This window comes from Ranitomeya variabilis, chromosome 6, assembly GCF_051348905.1.
Source record: "Ranitomeya variabilis isolate aRanVar5 chromosome 6, aRanVar5.hap1, whole genome shotgun sequence".
Lineage (NCBI taxonomy): Eukaryota > Metazoa > Chordata > Amphibia > Anura > Dendrobatidae > Ranitomeya > Ranitomeya variabilis.
This window is the reverse complement of record NC_135237.1, coordinates 33,866,050-33,884,175: the sequence shown is the minus strand read 5'-3', so window position 1 is coordinate 33,884,175 and position 18,126 is coordinate 33,866,050. Positions and strand designations below refer to the sequence as shown.

Sequence of the window (18,126 nt, the reverse complement as noted above, 5' to 3'; positions counted from 1 at the left end):
TCGTAAAACATGCCGCACGGCTTTGTATGTTAATAGAAATTACCGCTGTAGAACTAAAGGGCTTTTACATGGGGCGATGATGGTTTACTCGACTCTTTGCTGATCACATTTTTTATGCGACGACTGATCGAATGAACCCCTCCTGATGATTACAACAAGTGACAGTGGTAAACGAGCAACGATAATTCATATTAACACGTAGACCTTAGTAAATGAACAACGATTGATCATATAAACCTCTCCGGATGATTAAAAGTAGACATTAGTAAATGAGCCATGATCAACAATATGAACCCCTCCTTATGATTAAAACATGCAGACTTTAGTAAATCAGCAAAGACTGATCATATGAACCCCTCCTTTATGATTACAACAAAGAACATTAGTAAAGGAGCAAAGACTGATCATATGAACCCCTCCATTATGATTACAACACGTGAATATTAGTAAAGGAGCAAAGACTGATCATTTGAACCCCTCCTTTATGTTTACAACACGTGAACATTAGCAAAGGAGCAAAGACTGATCATATGAACCCCTCCTTTATTACAGCACAAGAACATTAGTAAAGGAGCAAAGACTGATCATATGAACCCCTCCTTTATGAATAAAACATGTAGACATTAGTAAATGAGCAAAGACTGATCATATGAACCCCTCCTTTATGATTACAACACGTGAACATTAGTAAATGAGCAAAGACTGATCATATGAACCCCTCCTTTATGATTACAACACGTGAACATTAGTAAATGAGCAAAGACTGATCATATGAACCCCTCCTTTATGATTACAACACGTGAACATTAGTAAATGAGCAAAGACTGATCATATGAACCCCTCCTTTATGATTACAACATGTGAACATTAGCAAAGGAGCAAAGACTGATCATATGAACCCCTCCTTTATGATTACAACACGAGAACATTAGTAAAGGAGCAAAGACTGATCATATGAACCCCTCCTTTATGATTACAACACGTCAACATTAGTAAAGGAGCAAAGACTGATCATATGAACCCCTCCTTTATGATTACAACACGTGAACATTAGTAAAGGAGCAAAGACTGATCATATGAACCCCTCCTTTATGATTAAAACACGAGAACATTAGTAAAGGAGCAAAGACTGATCATATGAACCCCTCCTTTATGATTACAATATGGCTTCCTATATCCTTGATTGGTGTTCATTCTTAGCTCATAAGTAAGTGAACCCACTCCACAGTGGTCGAGTCTAATGCTTGTTATTGTGATATAATATTAGCATATAAGTCAAATATATCTCACAACAGGAGTCCGTACCCACAGAAAGCAGACGGCTTAGACCTTTAATTGGACACACTGGGCATCTGTATATCTATACGTCGGACCCTCCAGGTCCTCGGCTGTGCCCTGACCCCGACGAACACATAGAAAAATCGTACGCTGCCCTTGAATCTACATCTACATCGTCTTTCATTGAGTTGTAATGAAATCCTCATCCTCTCCATACAATGCCAAACATTGTTTACTGGGGTAGTCTGAGGGCAGCGAGCGATACTTCAATGAACAGAATTGGCTGCCATCCCAAATCCGGAAATCTGACATTAAAAACTTGTAATAGAGGCGATCGCGGCTATCAGGAAACATGACCGAATCGGGCAGCTGATAAGAACAGTAACCAAAAGAATGAGAGTCATTAGTGGGACGGCATCAATGGGCACCGCAGTTATTTCCTATGTACACATGTGTGAACTGTATCCTAACCCAGGATCTATGGTAAAATCTCAGAGTTTTACATAACTTAACTACTTTGCTGCCAATTTTTGTGGGTTTTTTTCGCGCTTTTTGCTTGTTCTTCCAGGAATAAAGACGTAGTCCGCACCACAAAAAATATACGGAAAATAGAGTAGTGGTGCACACTCTCGCATGAAAGACGAAAAAATATGGCTTTATTAAAAACATAAGAGCTGATCAAAATAAAAAAAACATAGCAAATTAACAAAGTGACAGCAATCAGGAAAAATACATAATAGTCCAATGAGAAAAAATGCAAATATATTGTTACTAGATGGTGGCCATATTCTAAAGTATCGGGTATTCTAGAATATGTAGGTAGTATACAGCACAGGCTACCTACTATATTGCATAGTGACGTAGTATATTACACAACCGACATAGTATATAACATAGCTACGTAGTATATAGCCACGTAGAGTATTGCACAGGCACGTAGTATATTGGTCAGCCACGTAGTATATAGCAGAGCCACGTTGTATATAACACAGTCACGTAGTATATTGCACAGCTATGCGGTAGTGGTTAAAAAAGACTTAAAATAAAAAATAAACATATACCGTACTCACCTTCCGAAGGCCCCCTGAAGTCCTGGCGCCGGTGTGCGGTACACGCGGAAGCTTCCGGTCCCAGGGTTGGTATGAGAGCAGGACCTGTGATGACTTCGCGGTCACATGACCGTTACATCATGGCAGGTCCTTCTTGCATAGCATCCTTGGCACCGGAACCTGCCGCTTGCACTGCCGAGGACAGCGCGTGACGTCGGATGGTGAGAATAACCTTTTTTTTTTTTATTATTATTATTTGTAACATTAGATCTTTTTACTATTATAGTAAAAAGTTGGTTATGCAGGGTTAATAGCTGCGTTAACGGAGTGTGTTACACCGCGGTCCGTTAACGCTGGCATTAACCCTGTGTGAGCGCTCAGCGCTGACTGCAGGGCAGTAAAGCAGCGGCCATTTCGCTGCCAGACTATGGCCGTCGCTGATTGGTCGTGTCAATGGCCGTGGGCGTTTTGCCACGACCAATCAGCGACTTGGATTTCCATGACAGACAGAGGCCGCGACCAATGAATATCCGTGACAGACAGAAGGACAGACGAAAGTGACCCTTAGACAATTATATAGTAGATATACACATAAATACCACAACAATCAGGTATACAATTAACGTTCAATATGATAGTAGTCTCCGGTAATACATCAAATAACAGGAGAAACTGTCAGGGTATGTGCACACGTTCAGGATTTTTCGCGTTTTTTTTGCATTTTTTCGCATAAACGCATAAAAACGCATACATATGCATCCTATCATTTAGAATGCATTCGCATCGCATCGCAGTATAAAAAGCAACATGTTCATTAATTTTGCGGATTTTTCGCGTCTTTCCCGCTATTTAATGCATTGGGAAAAAACGTGAAAAAAACGCGAAAAAAACGCGCAAAAACGCATAAAAACCGGCAAAAAAACCGCATGTGGATTTCTGGCAGAAATGTCCGTTTTTTTGTCAGGAAATTTCTGCAAGAAATCCTGAACATGGGCACATAGCCTCAGTGTCTAAAGTGAATCATGCAGGATACTGAATACAAAGGGTAACAATATAATGGGATTACCACCGATCAAGTATGAGAATCAAAATCCACAGGAAAAATAGCCAATAATGACAAATATCATTATATAAATATTAGTTTAAAGTGCAAAGTGTCACATAACGTAAAATATGTTAAATAAGCCCAATGGCTAATGCAAAGTATAAAATGACATAAAATATATCAAATATGCCTAATAGAAGAACAGCTGCATGATTAACATGGTGTAGCCAAGATGGATGCCAGGAGGACAATGTATATTTAGAATGAGACACTGATAACGAACATGACTTTGTCCTAAAGAAACACCATCCTGATAGGAATGAATAAACAGTTACAAGAAGACGTACATACAAGTAATGGTATATGCGAAATGGTGTTGTCCGGTCACTCTGTGTGACTACAGAACTATGAATCCCCCCAGCGCATGGAGGGTATGTATGAGTTACACACACCCCCGGCCAGTGGGGGCGGCCTCGCTCCATACAAGTATATGGCCGGACAAGCTGCTCTATACAAGTGTATATGACCTGACAACATAATTTCTCCAGTTGATATCAAACTTGTAGTTTTTATTTTAGTGATGAAAAAAAAATCTAAAGTCTGTAAAAAAAAAAAAAAAAATCGGGTCTTTTACTATTTTCTGAGACCATTTTTTTTTTTTTGATGGAGCTTGTTTTTCTTTTGTGCTGTGAGATTATGTTTTATTGGTACCTTTTAGGGGTACATATGATGTTTTGATTGCTTTTTATGGCATTTTTGGGGCAAAGAGGCAAAAATCTCCAATTCTGGCAATTATTTTTTTAATTTACGTTTACCATATGGGTTAAAAAAAATGTATACTTTGATATACCGGTATCTTGACTTTTATGGATGTAGCAATATCACATACAGTTAGGTCCAAAAAGTTTGGCCAGTGATCAAATCTTCGTGATTTCAGCTCTGCAGGCCACTATTTTTTATTTAATATATGAAACAAATGAGAATGCAATTGAAGTGGAGACTTTCAGGCTTAATTAAAGGGGTTGAACAAAGATATCCTGTGAAACGTTTAGGAATTGCAACCATTTTTCTACAAAGCCTCATTTCAGGGTACCGTATATACTCGAGTATAAGCCGACATTTCCAGCTCATTTTTTTAGGCTGAAAGTGCCCCTCTCGGCTTAGACTCGAGTCATTGTACCAGGGGGTCAGCAGAGCGGCAGGAGTCGGCAGCTGTCACATCATACTCATCCCCTCCTGGCGCGGTCTCTGCACTTCCCTGCTTCTCAGATGGTCTCCGACACCGGCAGCTCTTCCTGTGTTCAGCGGAATATGCACGCGACTCCATTCCCATAGGCGTGGAGCGCATACTCATTACTTTAATGAGCGGTACCATGTGACCGCTCAGCACTGGAAGGAGCTGCCGCCCCGGGACAACGGAGAAGCAGGGAAGTGCAGAGACCGCACCAGGATGGGGTGAGTATGACGGGGGAGGGTGAGCCATGCAATATTCACCTGTCCCCGTTCCACCGCTGGGCTCTGTCTTCCGCGTCCTCTGGCTGTGACGTTCAGGTCAGAGGGTGCGATGACGTATTTAGTGCACGCCCTCTGCCTGAAAAATCTATACAGAGACACGGAAGACAAAGCGGCACGCGGTGGTGGAACGGGGACAGGTGAATATTGCAAGTGCCGGGGGCCTGAACAAGCGGCGACACCGGCACCTGACCCCCAGTGACGAGAGGTGAGTATGTCATTTTTTTATTTTTTTTTTAATCACAGCAGCAGCATATGGGGCATATTATTCTATGGAGCATCTTATGGGGCCATAATCTATGGAGCATCTTATGGGGCCATCAACTTTTATGGAACATTATATGGGGCATATTTTCTATGGAGCATCTTATGGGGCCATCAACTTTTATGGAACATTATATGGGGCATATTATTCTATGGAGCATCTTATGGAGCCATCAACTTTTATCGGGCATTATATAGGGCACATTTTCTATGGAGCATCTTATGGGGCCATCATGAACTTTATGGAGCATAATATGGGGCGTATTTTGTATGGAGCATCTTATGGGGCCCATCATGAACTTTATGGAGCATTATATGGGGCGTATTTTGTATGGAGCATCTTATTGAGTCCATCATAAACTGGAGCATTATATGGGGCGTATTTTGTATGGAGCATCTTATGGGGCCCATCATGAACTTTATGGAGCATTATATGGGGCGTATTTTGTATGGAGCATCTTATGGGGCCCATCATGAACTTTATGGAGCATTATATGGGGCGTATTTTGTATGGAGCATCTTATTGAGTCCATCATAAACTGGAGCATTATATGGGGCGTATTTTGTATGGAGCATCTTATGGGGCCATCATGAACTTTATGGAGCATTATATGGGGCGTATTTTGTATGGAGCATCTTATGGGGCCCATCATGAACTTTATGGAGCATTATATGGGGCTCCTGATTTCAATATTCAAAAACATTTAACCTACTGATGTCTCAATTACGTTTACTTTTATTGGTATCTATTTTTATATTTTTAAAATTTACCGGTAGCTGCTGCATTTTCCACCCTAGGCTTATACTCGAGTCAATAAGTTTTCCCAGTTTTTTGTGGCAAAATTAGGGGGGTCGGCTTATACTCAGGGCAGCTTATACTCGAGTATATACGGTAATTGGACAAATGACCTTTTACTATAAATAAGACGTTTATTTGTAACACTTCGTAGAGAACCCTCTGCAGGCAATGAAGGCCTGAAGTCTGTCTGGAGGCCATGGACGTCACCAAAAGCTGGGTTTCCTCCTTTGTGAGGGTTTGCCGGTCTTTAGTGCTGCTGACTTAAATTGATGCTTGTTTGTGGGTCTTTCTGCCTTAAATTTTGTTTTAAGCCTGTGAAATGCTGCTCAATGAGGTTGAGATTTGGTCATAACTCCGCCTTTGCAGAATATTCCACGTCTTTCCTTTCGCAGGAAGTGGACATTTCAAAATTCAGCCGGCTGCTTCTGTCTTCAGTCACATCATAAATAAACACGAGTGACCAGGTGCCATTGGAAGCCATGTGTGCCCTCGCCATCACATTGCCTCCACCATGTTTTACAGAGGGTATGCTGTGCTGAGGATCATGAGCCATCAAGTCTGCTCCATACTGTCTTCTTCCCATCATTCTGGTACAGGATGATCTTAGTTTTCCTTTTCCAGAAGCTGGGTGGCTTCTTTAGATGTTTTTTTGCAAAGTCTAAGCTGGCCATTCTATTTTTCAGGCTGATTTCACCTTGTGGTGGACCCTATGTATTTGCTCTCTTGATGTCTTCTCTTTATGGTAGACTTAGATACTGATACACCAACTTCCTGGAGAGTGTTCTTCACATGGGTGGATGTTGTGAAGGGTTTTTCTTCACCAAGAAAATTATTCTACAATTATCCACCATGGTTATCTTCCGTGGACATCCAGGCCTTCTTGTGTTGCCAAGCTCACCAGTGTGCTTTTTTTGCAGAATGTAACAAAATGTTGATTTGGCCATTCCTAACATTTCTGCTATCTCTCTGATGTATTTCTTCTTTTTTTTCCAGCCTATTGATTGTCTGTTTCTGTTCCATTGAGAGCTCCTTTGACCGCATGTTGTAGGTTCACAGCAATAGCTTACAAAAGCAAATGCCGCACCTAGAATCAGCGCCAGACCTTTTACCTGTTTAATTGATTATGTATTAACAAGGGAATAGCCCATGTAGCCCATTAAAGCACTTTTGAGATAATTGTGCAATTACTTTTGGTCCCTTTAAGGAGAAACAGTTACATATTAAAGAGCTGTAATTCCGAAAACCTTATTCCAATTAGGACATGAATGCACTCAAATTAAATCTGAGAGTCGACATTTTAAGGCCATATTGATTATAGAACTGTATCTTGAATATGTTTTTGGTACACAGCTAAAATGCCAAAACTTGTGTCACTGTTGAAATATTTCTGGAGCTAACTGTATGTTTACATTTTTTAAACATTTGAAAACCCTTTTTTTTTCACTTTTCCTTGGTTCTACAGTATATACTGTATGTCAACACTACAGGTTTGCTGTATATATTAAATTTACGTTCTCTTATGAATCCGAGCCCCAGCTCCCAAGGCAAGACCACTCCATACATCCGAACCCGAAGTGAGGAGGGTGTTGGGAATTCTTTGAAGAGGTTTTCCAAAACGGCCTTCCCTCAGAAATAAACTGCGCTTTTCTCACCCTCCCCAGATCCAGTGCCAAGTTTCTGCTTCTGCACATCGGACCTGGCCATGTAGAAGTTACAAGCCGTCTAACACAGTGATTAGCTGCAGTGCGGTCGATGTGAGGTCACCACTGCAAACAAACAAGAGACCTGGGCAGTGCCGTAAAACTCAGCGCTGGACCCTTGAAGGGTGAATAAAGCAAAAATGTTTTGTTTTTGTTTTTACATCAAACTGCGCCTGGGAATATAACTTTTCTGAAATAAGAAAAACCCTTTAAAACATTTTTTTCAGCTGGAGAGTTCCCTTAATGATGGTAATCTATCAGCAAGTTTTTCTATGAAATCTGAGAGCAATATGATATAGGGGCAGAGACCCCGATTCCAGAAATGTGTCACTTACTGGGCTGCTTGGTGCAGTTTTGATAAGACTGTTGAGCTGTGAATAACCCCGCCCACGCCCCTGATTGATGTACACTGTGCATTGTCAGCAAGCTACCAATCAGTCGTGTCGGCGGGATTACACAGATTAGCTTGACTAGCCTGCACATGAGACATAGTCCTCTAGTGATAATATCCTGCTGATAAAACACTGATTGTATTGTAAACAGTGATAAGTGATACATCCTTGAAATCAGTCTCTCTTTCACTGTATTATGCTGTTCTCAGATTAAATGTCAAATACCTGCTGACAGATTCCCTTTAAAACAAATCTAAACATCAACAAAACACATATCAAAACTGTGACAACATTTTTTTTTCACACACTACATAAACTTCCCAGCCTTTTATAGATAACTGTAATGAGAGATGTAAACTATTGAGACTATGACTAAGGCTACTTTCACACTAGCGTCGGGAACAACCCGTCGCTGTGCATCGGGCCGACGTTCCCGACGCTAGCGTGGTCTCCGCCGCACAACGGGGGCAGCGGATGCATTTTTCCCACGCATCCGCTGCCCCATTGTGAGGTGCGGGGAAGTGCGGGGAGGTGGGGGCGGAGTTCCGGCCGCGCATGCGCGGTCGGAAAAAGCGGACCGTCGGGAGCAAAAAACGTTACATGTAACGTTTTTTTCTCCCGACGGTCCGCTACCACACGCCCAAGCGTCGCAAAACGGACGCGACGTTTGGCAATGCGTCGCAAATGCGTCGCTAATGTTAGTCTATGACGAAAAAACGTATCCAGCAAGAACTTTTGCAGGATGCGTATTTTCGGCAAAACGACGCATTTGCGACGTATTGCAGTTAACGCTAGTGTGAAAGTAGCCTTAGAGTGGACAAAAAAAAAAGTAAGACAGTGAACAGACTTTTCCCATTCTAATGGTGTCGGCGTGATTCCTGAAGGATATCACATGACTGCATGTAACTGGACCTTGGGAAGTGGTAAAATGCACAGCAGTCACACACCACATAGCCAACACAATCACAGGGACCACATGATCCTCATCACCAGGAACACTCATTAAGATTTATTGATCAGCGTATCAAAATAGAAGTTTTACACCGTAAAAATAATAATAATACCTCCATATCAATAGCATACATTAGGATAGGCGGGCGAAGATTCAGCAGGGGTAGGGAGGAGGGACACTGAGGAGCTCTCAATCAGGATAAGTGGGCGGAGATTCAGCAGCGGTAGGGAGGAGGGACACTGAGGAGCTCTCAATCAGGATAAGTGGGCGGAGATTCAGCAGTGGTAGGTAGGAGGGACACTGAGGAGCTGTCAATCAGGATAAGTGGGCGGAGATTCAGCAGCGGTAGGGAGAAGGGACACTGAGGAGCTGTCAATCAGGATATTTGAGCGGAGATTCACCAGCGGTTGGGAGGAGGGACACTGAGGAGCTGTCAATCAGGATAGGTGGGTGGAGATCCTGCAGCGGTAGGGAGGAGGGACACTGAGGAGCTGTCAATCAGGATAGGTGGGTGGAGATCCTGCAGCGGTAGGGAGGAGGGACACTGAGGAGCTGTCAATCAGGATAGGTGGGCGGAGATTCAGCAGCAGTAGGGAGGAGGGACACTGAGCTGTCAATCAGGATAGGTGGGCGGAGATCCTGCAGCGGTAGGGAGGAGGGACACTGAGGAGCGCTCAATCAGGATAGGTGGGCGGAGATTCAGCAGAGGCAGGGAGGAGGGACACTGAGGAGATGTCAATCAGGATAGGTGGGCGGAGATCCAGCAGCAGTAGGGAGGAGGGACACTGAGGAGCTGTCAATCAGGATAGGTGGGCAGAGATTCAGCAGAGGTAGGGAGGGGGGACAGTGAGGAGCTGTCAATCAGGATAGGTGGGCGGAGATTCAGCAGAGGTAGGGAGGAGGGACTCTGAGGAGCTGTCAATCAGGATAGGTGGGTGGAGATCCAGCAGTGGTAGGGAGGAGGGACACAGAGGAGATGTCAATCAGGATAGGTGGGCGGAGATTCAACAGAGGTAGGGAGGAGGGACACTGAGGAGCTGTCAATCAGGATAGGTGGGCGGAGATCCAGCAGCGGTAGGGAGGAGGGACACAGAGGAGCTGTTAATCAGGATAGGTGGGCGGAGATTCAGCAGCGGTAGGGGGAGGGACACTGAGGAGCTGTCAATCAGTCAATAGTGGGATTACGCTTTAGCAGTGTATATGGCGGTATAGTGTCTCTGTGGTACTATATAAAGTCTATAGTGGGATTGGTATATAGTAGTGTATAAGTATATGGCGGTATAGTGGTTCTGTAGTACTGTACTAATGCTATAGTGAATCTAGTTGGTATATAACTTGAAGCATACAGCGGTATAGTGGATGTGTAGAAATGTAGAAAGTCTATAGTGGGATTGGTATATAGTAGTATATGGCGGTGTATGGTAATATGGCGGTATAGTGACTCGTAATACTGTATGACAGTCTCACTGAGATCAATGACTCAATCAGGGGAACATCTGATTACTGTTTTCCGGATATTCAGAAGGAAAAGCTGAACGGGCATCAAAGTGCAATGTGAACACTGCCTAACTGTATAGTGTTACTGTGACTTTATAGTCGCCTGACAAGAAAAATAAAAAAATGTTTTTCGACGACTATATATAAAGCAGGAAAGTACAGTAAGCGGCCATTCATGCCTGTGGGACGTTTCTTGATGTGAAAGATATTTAGTTTCCGGTAGGAGAAATGTTTTATTTAAGACAACGAATATTTTTCCTGGCAAAGAGAAGTTTCTTTTCTGTCCATTTTAGCGAGCGCGCCCCATGACGGAGATACAAAGCGTCTTGAACACTGGTGGCTGAATGCTGTCAAGTCTCATTATATTTCTATTAGTATGCATTGCTCTGGAAGACGCTTCCTGACACAAAAAAGAATCTTAACCCCTTCACCCCTGGGCCTTTTTCCGTTTTGCGGGACGACTTGTACTTTTAAAATGCACCACTTATTTTACCACACTGGCAAAAAAAAATCTAAGTGCTGTGAAATTACAAAAAGAGTGCAATTCTACAATTGTTTTTTGGATTTTTTATTTACCATGTTCACTATATGGTAAAACTGACCTGGCAATATGAGTCCCCAAGTCAGTATGAGTACGCAGATACCAAACATCTGTAGTTTATTTTTTATTTAAGTGGTGGGGAAAAAAAAAATCTGAAGTTTGTATGGAAAAAAGTTTTTTGCGCGTTTTTTGCCTTTTTTCCAAAACAAGTAACACTCTCAGTTTTCAGGATCTGGGGCTGGGAGAGGGCTTATTTTTTTTGTCCTGTGCTGACGTTTTTATTGATACCACTTTGGGGTAGATACAATATTTCGATCACCTCTTATTGCATTTTATCGCAATGTTTCTGCATCCAAAAATCGTAATTCTGGCATTTTGATTTATTTTATTTTTTTGGTTACGCAGTTTACTGATTGGATGAATGTACTTTTTATTTTGATAGTTCGGACATTAATGAACACAATGATAACAAATGTGTATTTTTTTATTGTTTTATTTTCAATGAGGTAAAAGGGGTGGACTTGAACTTGAAGCTTTTTGGGGTTTTTTTTATATTTTTTTAAAACTTTTTTTATTTTACTTTATTTAATAGTCCCCTTAGGAGACTTTAAGTTGCGATCTTCCGATCACCTGTGATACACAGAGCAGGGCTTCAGCACTGCTATACTGTATATAGCAGAAATGACGATAACATTATGAATGCCGGCCACAAGTCAGCGTTCACAGGAGTATCACAATGACAGACACGAGGGTCTTCTGCAGACCCTTTTTGAATTGGGAAAAAGGGAGGAGGTGTTTTAATTTTTTTTTTTACATTTTTAAAAAGTATTACTTTCTTTTTTCATCCTCTTAGTGGACTTGAACCTGCAATGATTTGATCACTTGTTCGATATACTGTAATATAAAGTATTGTAGTATATTATTATTGATCTCCTATGACGCCCAGCTACAGGTGGAGGCAACGGAGACCTTACATTTTTATTGCGGCCCTCAACGATATCAGGGTCCTGATCATTTCCCAAGGGTCCCTACTTGTTTCTATTAGGGTATGTGTAATACTGAATTTCATAAGCCATTAATACCTTTATCGTTTCATTGGGAACTCCAGGCTCCGGCACTTTATCCAAATACGTTGTCAAATCTTGGTCGACATGTTCAAAAACCAGTGTAAGCTTCGTCTCCCTGTCTGTCCGTGAAACGGTACAAACATCAAATAACCTGGGGGAAAAAAAAACAAAAATGTTCAGGAAATAATTTTATTTGAACATGAGATACACAGAGACTGCTGTGTACATCACACAGGTACACCGAGACTGCCGTGTACATCACACAGGATACACCGAGACTGCTGCGTACATCACACAGGATACACCGAGACTGCGGCGTACATCACACAGGATACACCGAGACTGCTGTGTACATCACACAGGATACACTGAGACTGCGGCGTACATCACACAGGATACACCGAGACTGCCGTGTACATCACACAGGATACACCGAGACTGCTGCGTACATCACACAGGATACACCGAGACTGCTGCGTACATCACACAGGATACACCGAGACTGCCGTGTACATCACACAGGATACACCGAGACTGCTGCGTACATCACACAGGATACACAGAGACTGCCGTGTACATCACACAGGATACACAGAGACTGCTGTGTACATCACACAGGATACACAGAGACTGCTGTGTACATCACACAGGATACACAGAGACTGCCATGTCCATCACACAGGATACATACACAGAGACTGCCATGTACAGTACAGACTTTGAAGAACCTAGAATAAAAAACATAATTTCAGTTGTTTCACACTTTTTTGTTAAGTATATAATTCCACATGTTTAAATTCATAGTTTTGATGCCTTCAGTGCGAATGTACAATTTTCATAGTCCTGAAAATACAGAAAAATCTTTAAATGAGAAGGTGTGTCCAAACTTTTGGTCTGTACTGTACATCACACAGGATACACCAAGACTGCAATGTACATCACACAGGATACACAGAGACTTCTGCGTACATCACACAGGATACACAGAGACTGCCGCGTACATCACACAGGATACACCGAGACTGCTGGATACATCACACAGGATACACAGAGACTGCCGCGTACATCACACAGGATACACAGAGACTGCTGCATACATCACACAGGATACAAAGACTGCTGCTGCGTACATCACACAAGATACACCAAGACTGATGGGAAAATCACACAAGATACACTGAAACTGTCTTATATTTATTGCAGTTCCTATGTCCTATGGTGGTGAGAGGTGCTAGCAGTATTGGTTGCTCTCATTTTTCATCGTGCTACACTCCCTGGGTTTCTCGCAGAGGTATTTACCTTTTCTGACTATGCTCTGGTCATGTCACCCTATGCCACTAGCCTGACGACAGCGGGCCTGAGAGGGGGCCTTCCAAAGTCAGCCTCCTATTTAGTGGGAGCTCAGTGAAGAGCATTCCCGGCCTTTTACGGTCCATCTAGATGACGCAGTTTGCACCAAGTGAGTCTGTGGCTGCCCTTTTGCTGCTTTGGTGCCAGTCTTGCTGGTCTCTGCAATTGTGCATAGCATATACAGTTGTGTGAAAAAGTGTTTGCCCTCTTCCTGATTTCCTATTCTTTTGCATGTTTGTCACACTTAAATGTTGTTTCAGATCACCAAACAAATGTAAATACATTAGACAAAGATAACACAAGTAAACACAAAATGCAGTTTCTAAACGAAGGTCTTTATCATTACGGGAAAAAGAAATCCAAACCTGCAATGCCCTGTGTGAAAAAGTGATTGCCCCCCCCCCCCCCCCCCCACTTCTTAAAACATAAAATTAACTGTGGTTTATCACATCAGTGGGAAGCTGAGTACAAATTCCTAGCCACACCGAGGCCTGATTACTGCCACACCTGTTCTCAATCAAGAAATTACTTAAATAGGACCTGACTGACAAAGTGAAGTAGACCAAAAAATCCTCAAAAGCTACACATCATGCTGCAATCCAAAGAAATTCTGGAACAACTGACAAACAAAGTAATTGAGATCTATCAGTCTGGAAAAGAATCTAAAGACATTTCTAAAGCTTTGGAACTCCAACGAACCACAGTGAGACGCATTATGTACAAATGGCAAAAACATGGAACAATGGTGAACCTTCCCAGGAGGGGCCAGCCGACAAAAACTGCTCCAAGAGCGCAGGGGCAACTCATCCAAGAGGTCGCAAAAGACACCACAACAACTTCCAAAGAACTGCAGGCCTCACTTGCCTCATTTAAGGTCAGTGGTCAGAAATTCACCATAAGAAAGACTGGGCAAAAATTACCTGCATGCCAGAGTTTCGAGACAAAAACCACTGCTGAGCAATAAGAACATAAACGCTCATCTTGGTTTTGCCAGAAAACATTTTGATGATCCCCAAGACTTTTGGGAAAATACTCTGTGGACTGACAAGACAAAAGTTGAACTTTTTGGAAGGTGCATGTCCCATTACATCTTGCGTAGAAGTAACACAGCATTTCAGAAAAGGAACATCATACCAACAGTAAAATATGGTGGTGGTAGTGTCATGGTCTTGGGCTGTTTTTCTGCTTAAGGACCTGGAAGACTTGCTATGTTACATGGAATCATGAATTCTGCTGTCTGCCAAAAAATCCTGATGGACAATGTCTGACCAGCTGTTCGTGACCTTAAGTTGAAGCGCACTTTGGTTAAGCAGCAGGACAATGACCTAAAACACACCAGCAAGTCCACCTCTGAATGGCTTAAGAAAAAAAACTAAATTAAGACTTTGGAGTGGCCAATTCAAAGTCCTGACCTTAATCCAATTGAGATGTTGAGGCATGACCTGAAAAAGGTGGTTCATGCTCAGAAACCCTTCAATGTGGCTGAATTACAACAATTCTGCAAAGATGAGTGGGACAAATTCCTCCAGAGTGTTGTAAAAGTCTCACTGCCTGTTATCACAAACACTTCATTGCAGTTGTGGCTGCTAAGGTGCCCAACCAGTTATTAGGTTTACGGGGCAATCACTTTTACACACAGGGCTTTGTAGGTTTGGATTTCTATTTCCATTAACCCCTTAAGTCCCGAGGGTGGTTTGCACGTTAATGACCGGGCCAATTTTTACAATTCTGACCACTGTCCCTTTATGAGGTTATAACTCTGGAACGCTTCAACGGATCCCGGTAATTCTGACATTGTTTTCTCGAGACATATTGAACTTCATGATAGTGGTAAAATTTCTTTGATATTACCTGCGTTTATTTGTGAAAAAAATGGAAATTTGGCGAAAATTTCGCAATTTTCCAACTTTGAATTTTTATGCCCTTAAATCACAGAGATATGTCACACAAAATACTTAATAATTAACATTTCCCACATGTCTACTTTACATCAGCACAATTTTGGAAACAAAAATTTTTTTTTCATAGGGAGTTATAAGGGTTAAAAGTTGACCAGCAATTTCTCATTTTTACAACACCATTTTTTTTTTAGGGACCACATCACCTTTGAAGTCATTTTGAGGGGTCTATATGATAGAAAATACCCAAGTGTGACACCATTCTAAAAACTGCACCCCTCAAGGTGCTCAAAACCACATTGAAGACGTTTATTAACCCTTCAGGTGTTTCACAGGAATTTTTGGAATGTTTAAAAAAAATAAACATTTAATTTTTTTTCACAAAAAATTTACTTCAGCTCCAATTTGTTTTATTTTACCAAGGGTAACAGGAGAAAATGGACCCCAAAAGTTGTTGTACAATTTGTCCTGAGTACCTGGATACCCTATATGTGGGGGTAAACCACTGTTTGGGCGCATGGCAGAGCTCGGAAGGGAAGGAGCGCCATTTGACTTTTAAATGCAAAATTGGCTGGAATTGAGATGGGACGCCATGTTGCGTATGCAGAGCCACTAATGTGCCTAAACATTGAAACCCCCCACAAGTGACACCATTTTGGAAAGTAGAACCCCTAAGGAACTTATCTAGATGTGTGGTGAGCACTTTGACTCACCAAGTGCTTCACAGCAGTTTATAATGTAGAGCCGTAAAAATAAAAAATAATATTTTTTCACAAAAATGAACTTTTCGCCCCCAATTTTTTATTTTCCCAAGGGTAAGAGAAGAAATTGGACCCCAAAAGTTGTTGTCCAATTTGTCTTGAGTACGTGATAAACATTGAAACCCCCCTCAAGTGACACCATTTTGGAAAGCAGTCCCCCTAAGGATCTTATCTAGATGTGTTGTGAGAGCTTTGAACCCCCAAGTGTTTCACTACAGTTTATAACGCAGAGCCGTGAAAATAAAAATTCTTTTTTTTCTCCACAAAAATTATTTTTTAGCCCCCAGTTTTGTATTTTCCCAAGGTTAACAGGAGAAATTGGTCCCCAAAAGTTGTTGTCCAATTTTTCCTGAGTACGCTGATACCCCATTTGTGGGGGGGAACCACTGTTTGGGCGCACGGCAGAGATCGGAAGGGAAGGAGCGCCATTTGGAATGCAGACTTAGATGGATTGGTGGATTGGTCTGCAGGCGTCACGTTGCATTTGCAGAGCCCCTGATGTACCTGAACAGTAGAAACCCCCCACAGGTGACCCCATATTGGAAACTAGACCCCCTAAGGAACATGTCTAGATGTGTTGTGAGAATTTTTAACGCCCAGGTGTTTCACTACAGTTAATAACGCAGAGCCGTGAAAATAAACAATATTTTTTTTACACAAAAATTATCTTTAACACACAGTTTTGTATTTTCCCAAGGCTAACAGGAGAAATTGGTCCCCAAAAGTTGTTGTCCAATTTGTCCTGGGTACGCTGACACCCCATATGTGAGGGGAACCACTGTTTGGGTGCATGTCAGGGCTCGGAAGGGAAGGAGCGCCATTTGGAATGCAGACTTAGATGGTTTGGTCTGCAGGCATCACGTTGCATTTGCAGAGCTCCTGATGTACCTAAACAGTAGAAACCCCCCACAAGTTTTTTTTTTTTTTTACACATATGAATATTTTTTCTTTACTTTATAACATTGCCCGGGGGGCATCATGTTATAGGGTCAGAGCGCTGATCTGACACTTTGCACAGCACTTTGTCAGATCAGCGATCTGACATGCAGGGCTGCAGGCTTACCAGTGCTTGCTCTGAGCGGGCTTTGGTAAGCCACCTCCCTGCAGGACCCGGAAGCAGCCCAGCGGCCATTTTGGATCTGAGGCCTGCAGGGAGGAGACGCTCGGTACAATGTGAGCACATCGCCTTGTATCGCGGGTCTCAGGGAAGCCCGCAGGGAGCCCCCTCCCTGCACGATGCTTCCCTATGCCTCCGGAACGCTGCGATCATGTATGATCGCAGTGTGCCTGGGGTTAATGTGCCGGGGGCGGTCCGTGACCATGTCAGCTGTGATAGTCAGCTGACACCCGGCCACGATCCAGCTGATCGCGCTGGATGTACTATCCCGTCACTGGGAATTAAGTCCCAGGTCACCTTGACGGGATAGTACGTCCAATGGGATTAAGGGGTTAATAATAAAAACCTTCATTTCAAAACTGCATTTTGTGTTTTCTTGTGTTATCTTTGTCTAATATTTAAATTTGTCTGATGATCTGAAACATGAAAGTGTGACAAACACACAAAAGAATAGGAAATCAGGAAGGGGCAAACACTTTCACACAACTGTATATCACATAGAAGCAGAAACAATAACTGATGCATACATCACATTGAATACACTGAGACTACTGTATATATAAGTCACATGGTAACACTGAGATTGTTACATCACATAGGAGAAACTAGATGTATGCTGTATACATCATATATGTTACATTGAGACTGCTGTATACATACCATAGCATACAATGAGACTCTGCTGTTTACATCATATAGGATACACTGAGGCTGATGTAAGTAGACATAGGAGACATTGAGAATGGTATATACATCACACAGGATAGACTGCTATATATATATATACCGTACATCACATAGGATTCTCTGAGACTGCTGTATTTATTACACAGTAGACACCGAGACTGCTGTATATACATCACATAGGATACACAGACTGCTGTATATACGTCACATAAGAAAC

General features: G+C 42.3%; 1 protein-coding gene across 1 annotated transcript in view; it reads right to left on the bottom strand.

Moving 5' to 3' along the window:
* Window positions 1-18,126, bottom strand: part of CDK6 (cyclin dependent kinase 6) — a 163,988-nt gene that overhangs the window by 97,027 nt on the left and 48,835 nt on the right. Inside the window, exon 3 of the mRNA XM_077268202.1 lies at window positions 12,112-12,247. Within this exon, the coding sequence (XP_077124317.1) occupies window positions 12,112-12,247 (136 nt within the window). The remainder of the gene's footprint in view (window positions 1-12,111; window positions 12,248-18,126) is intronic.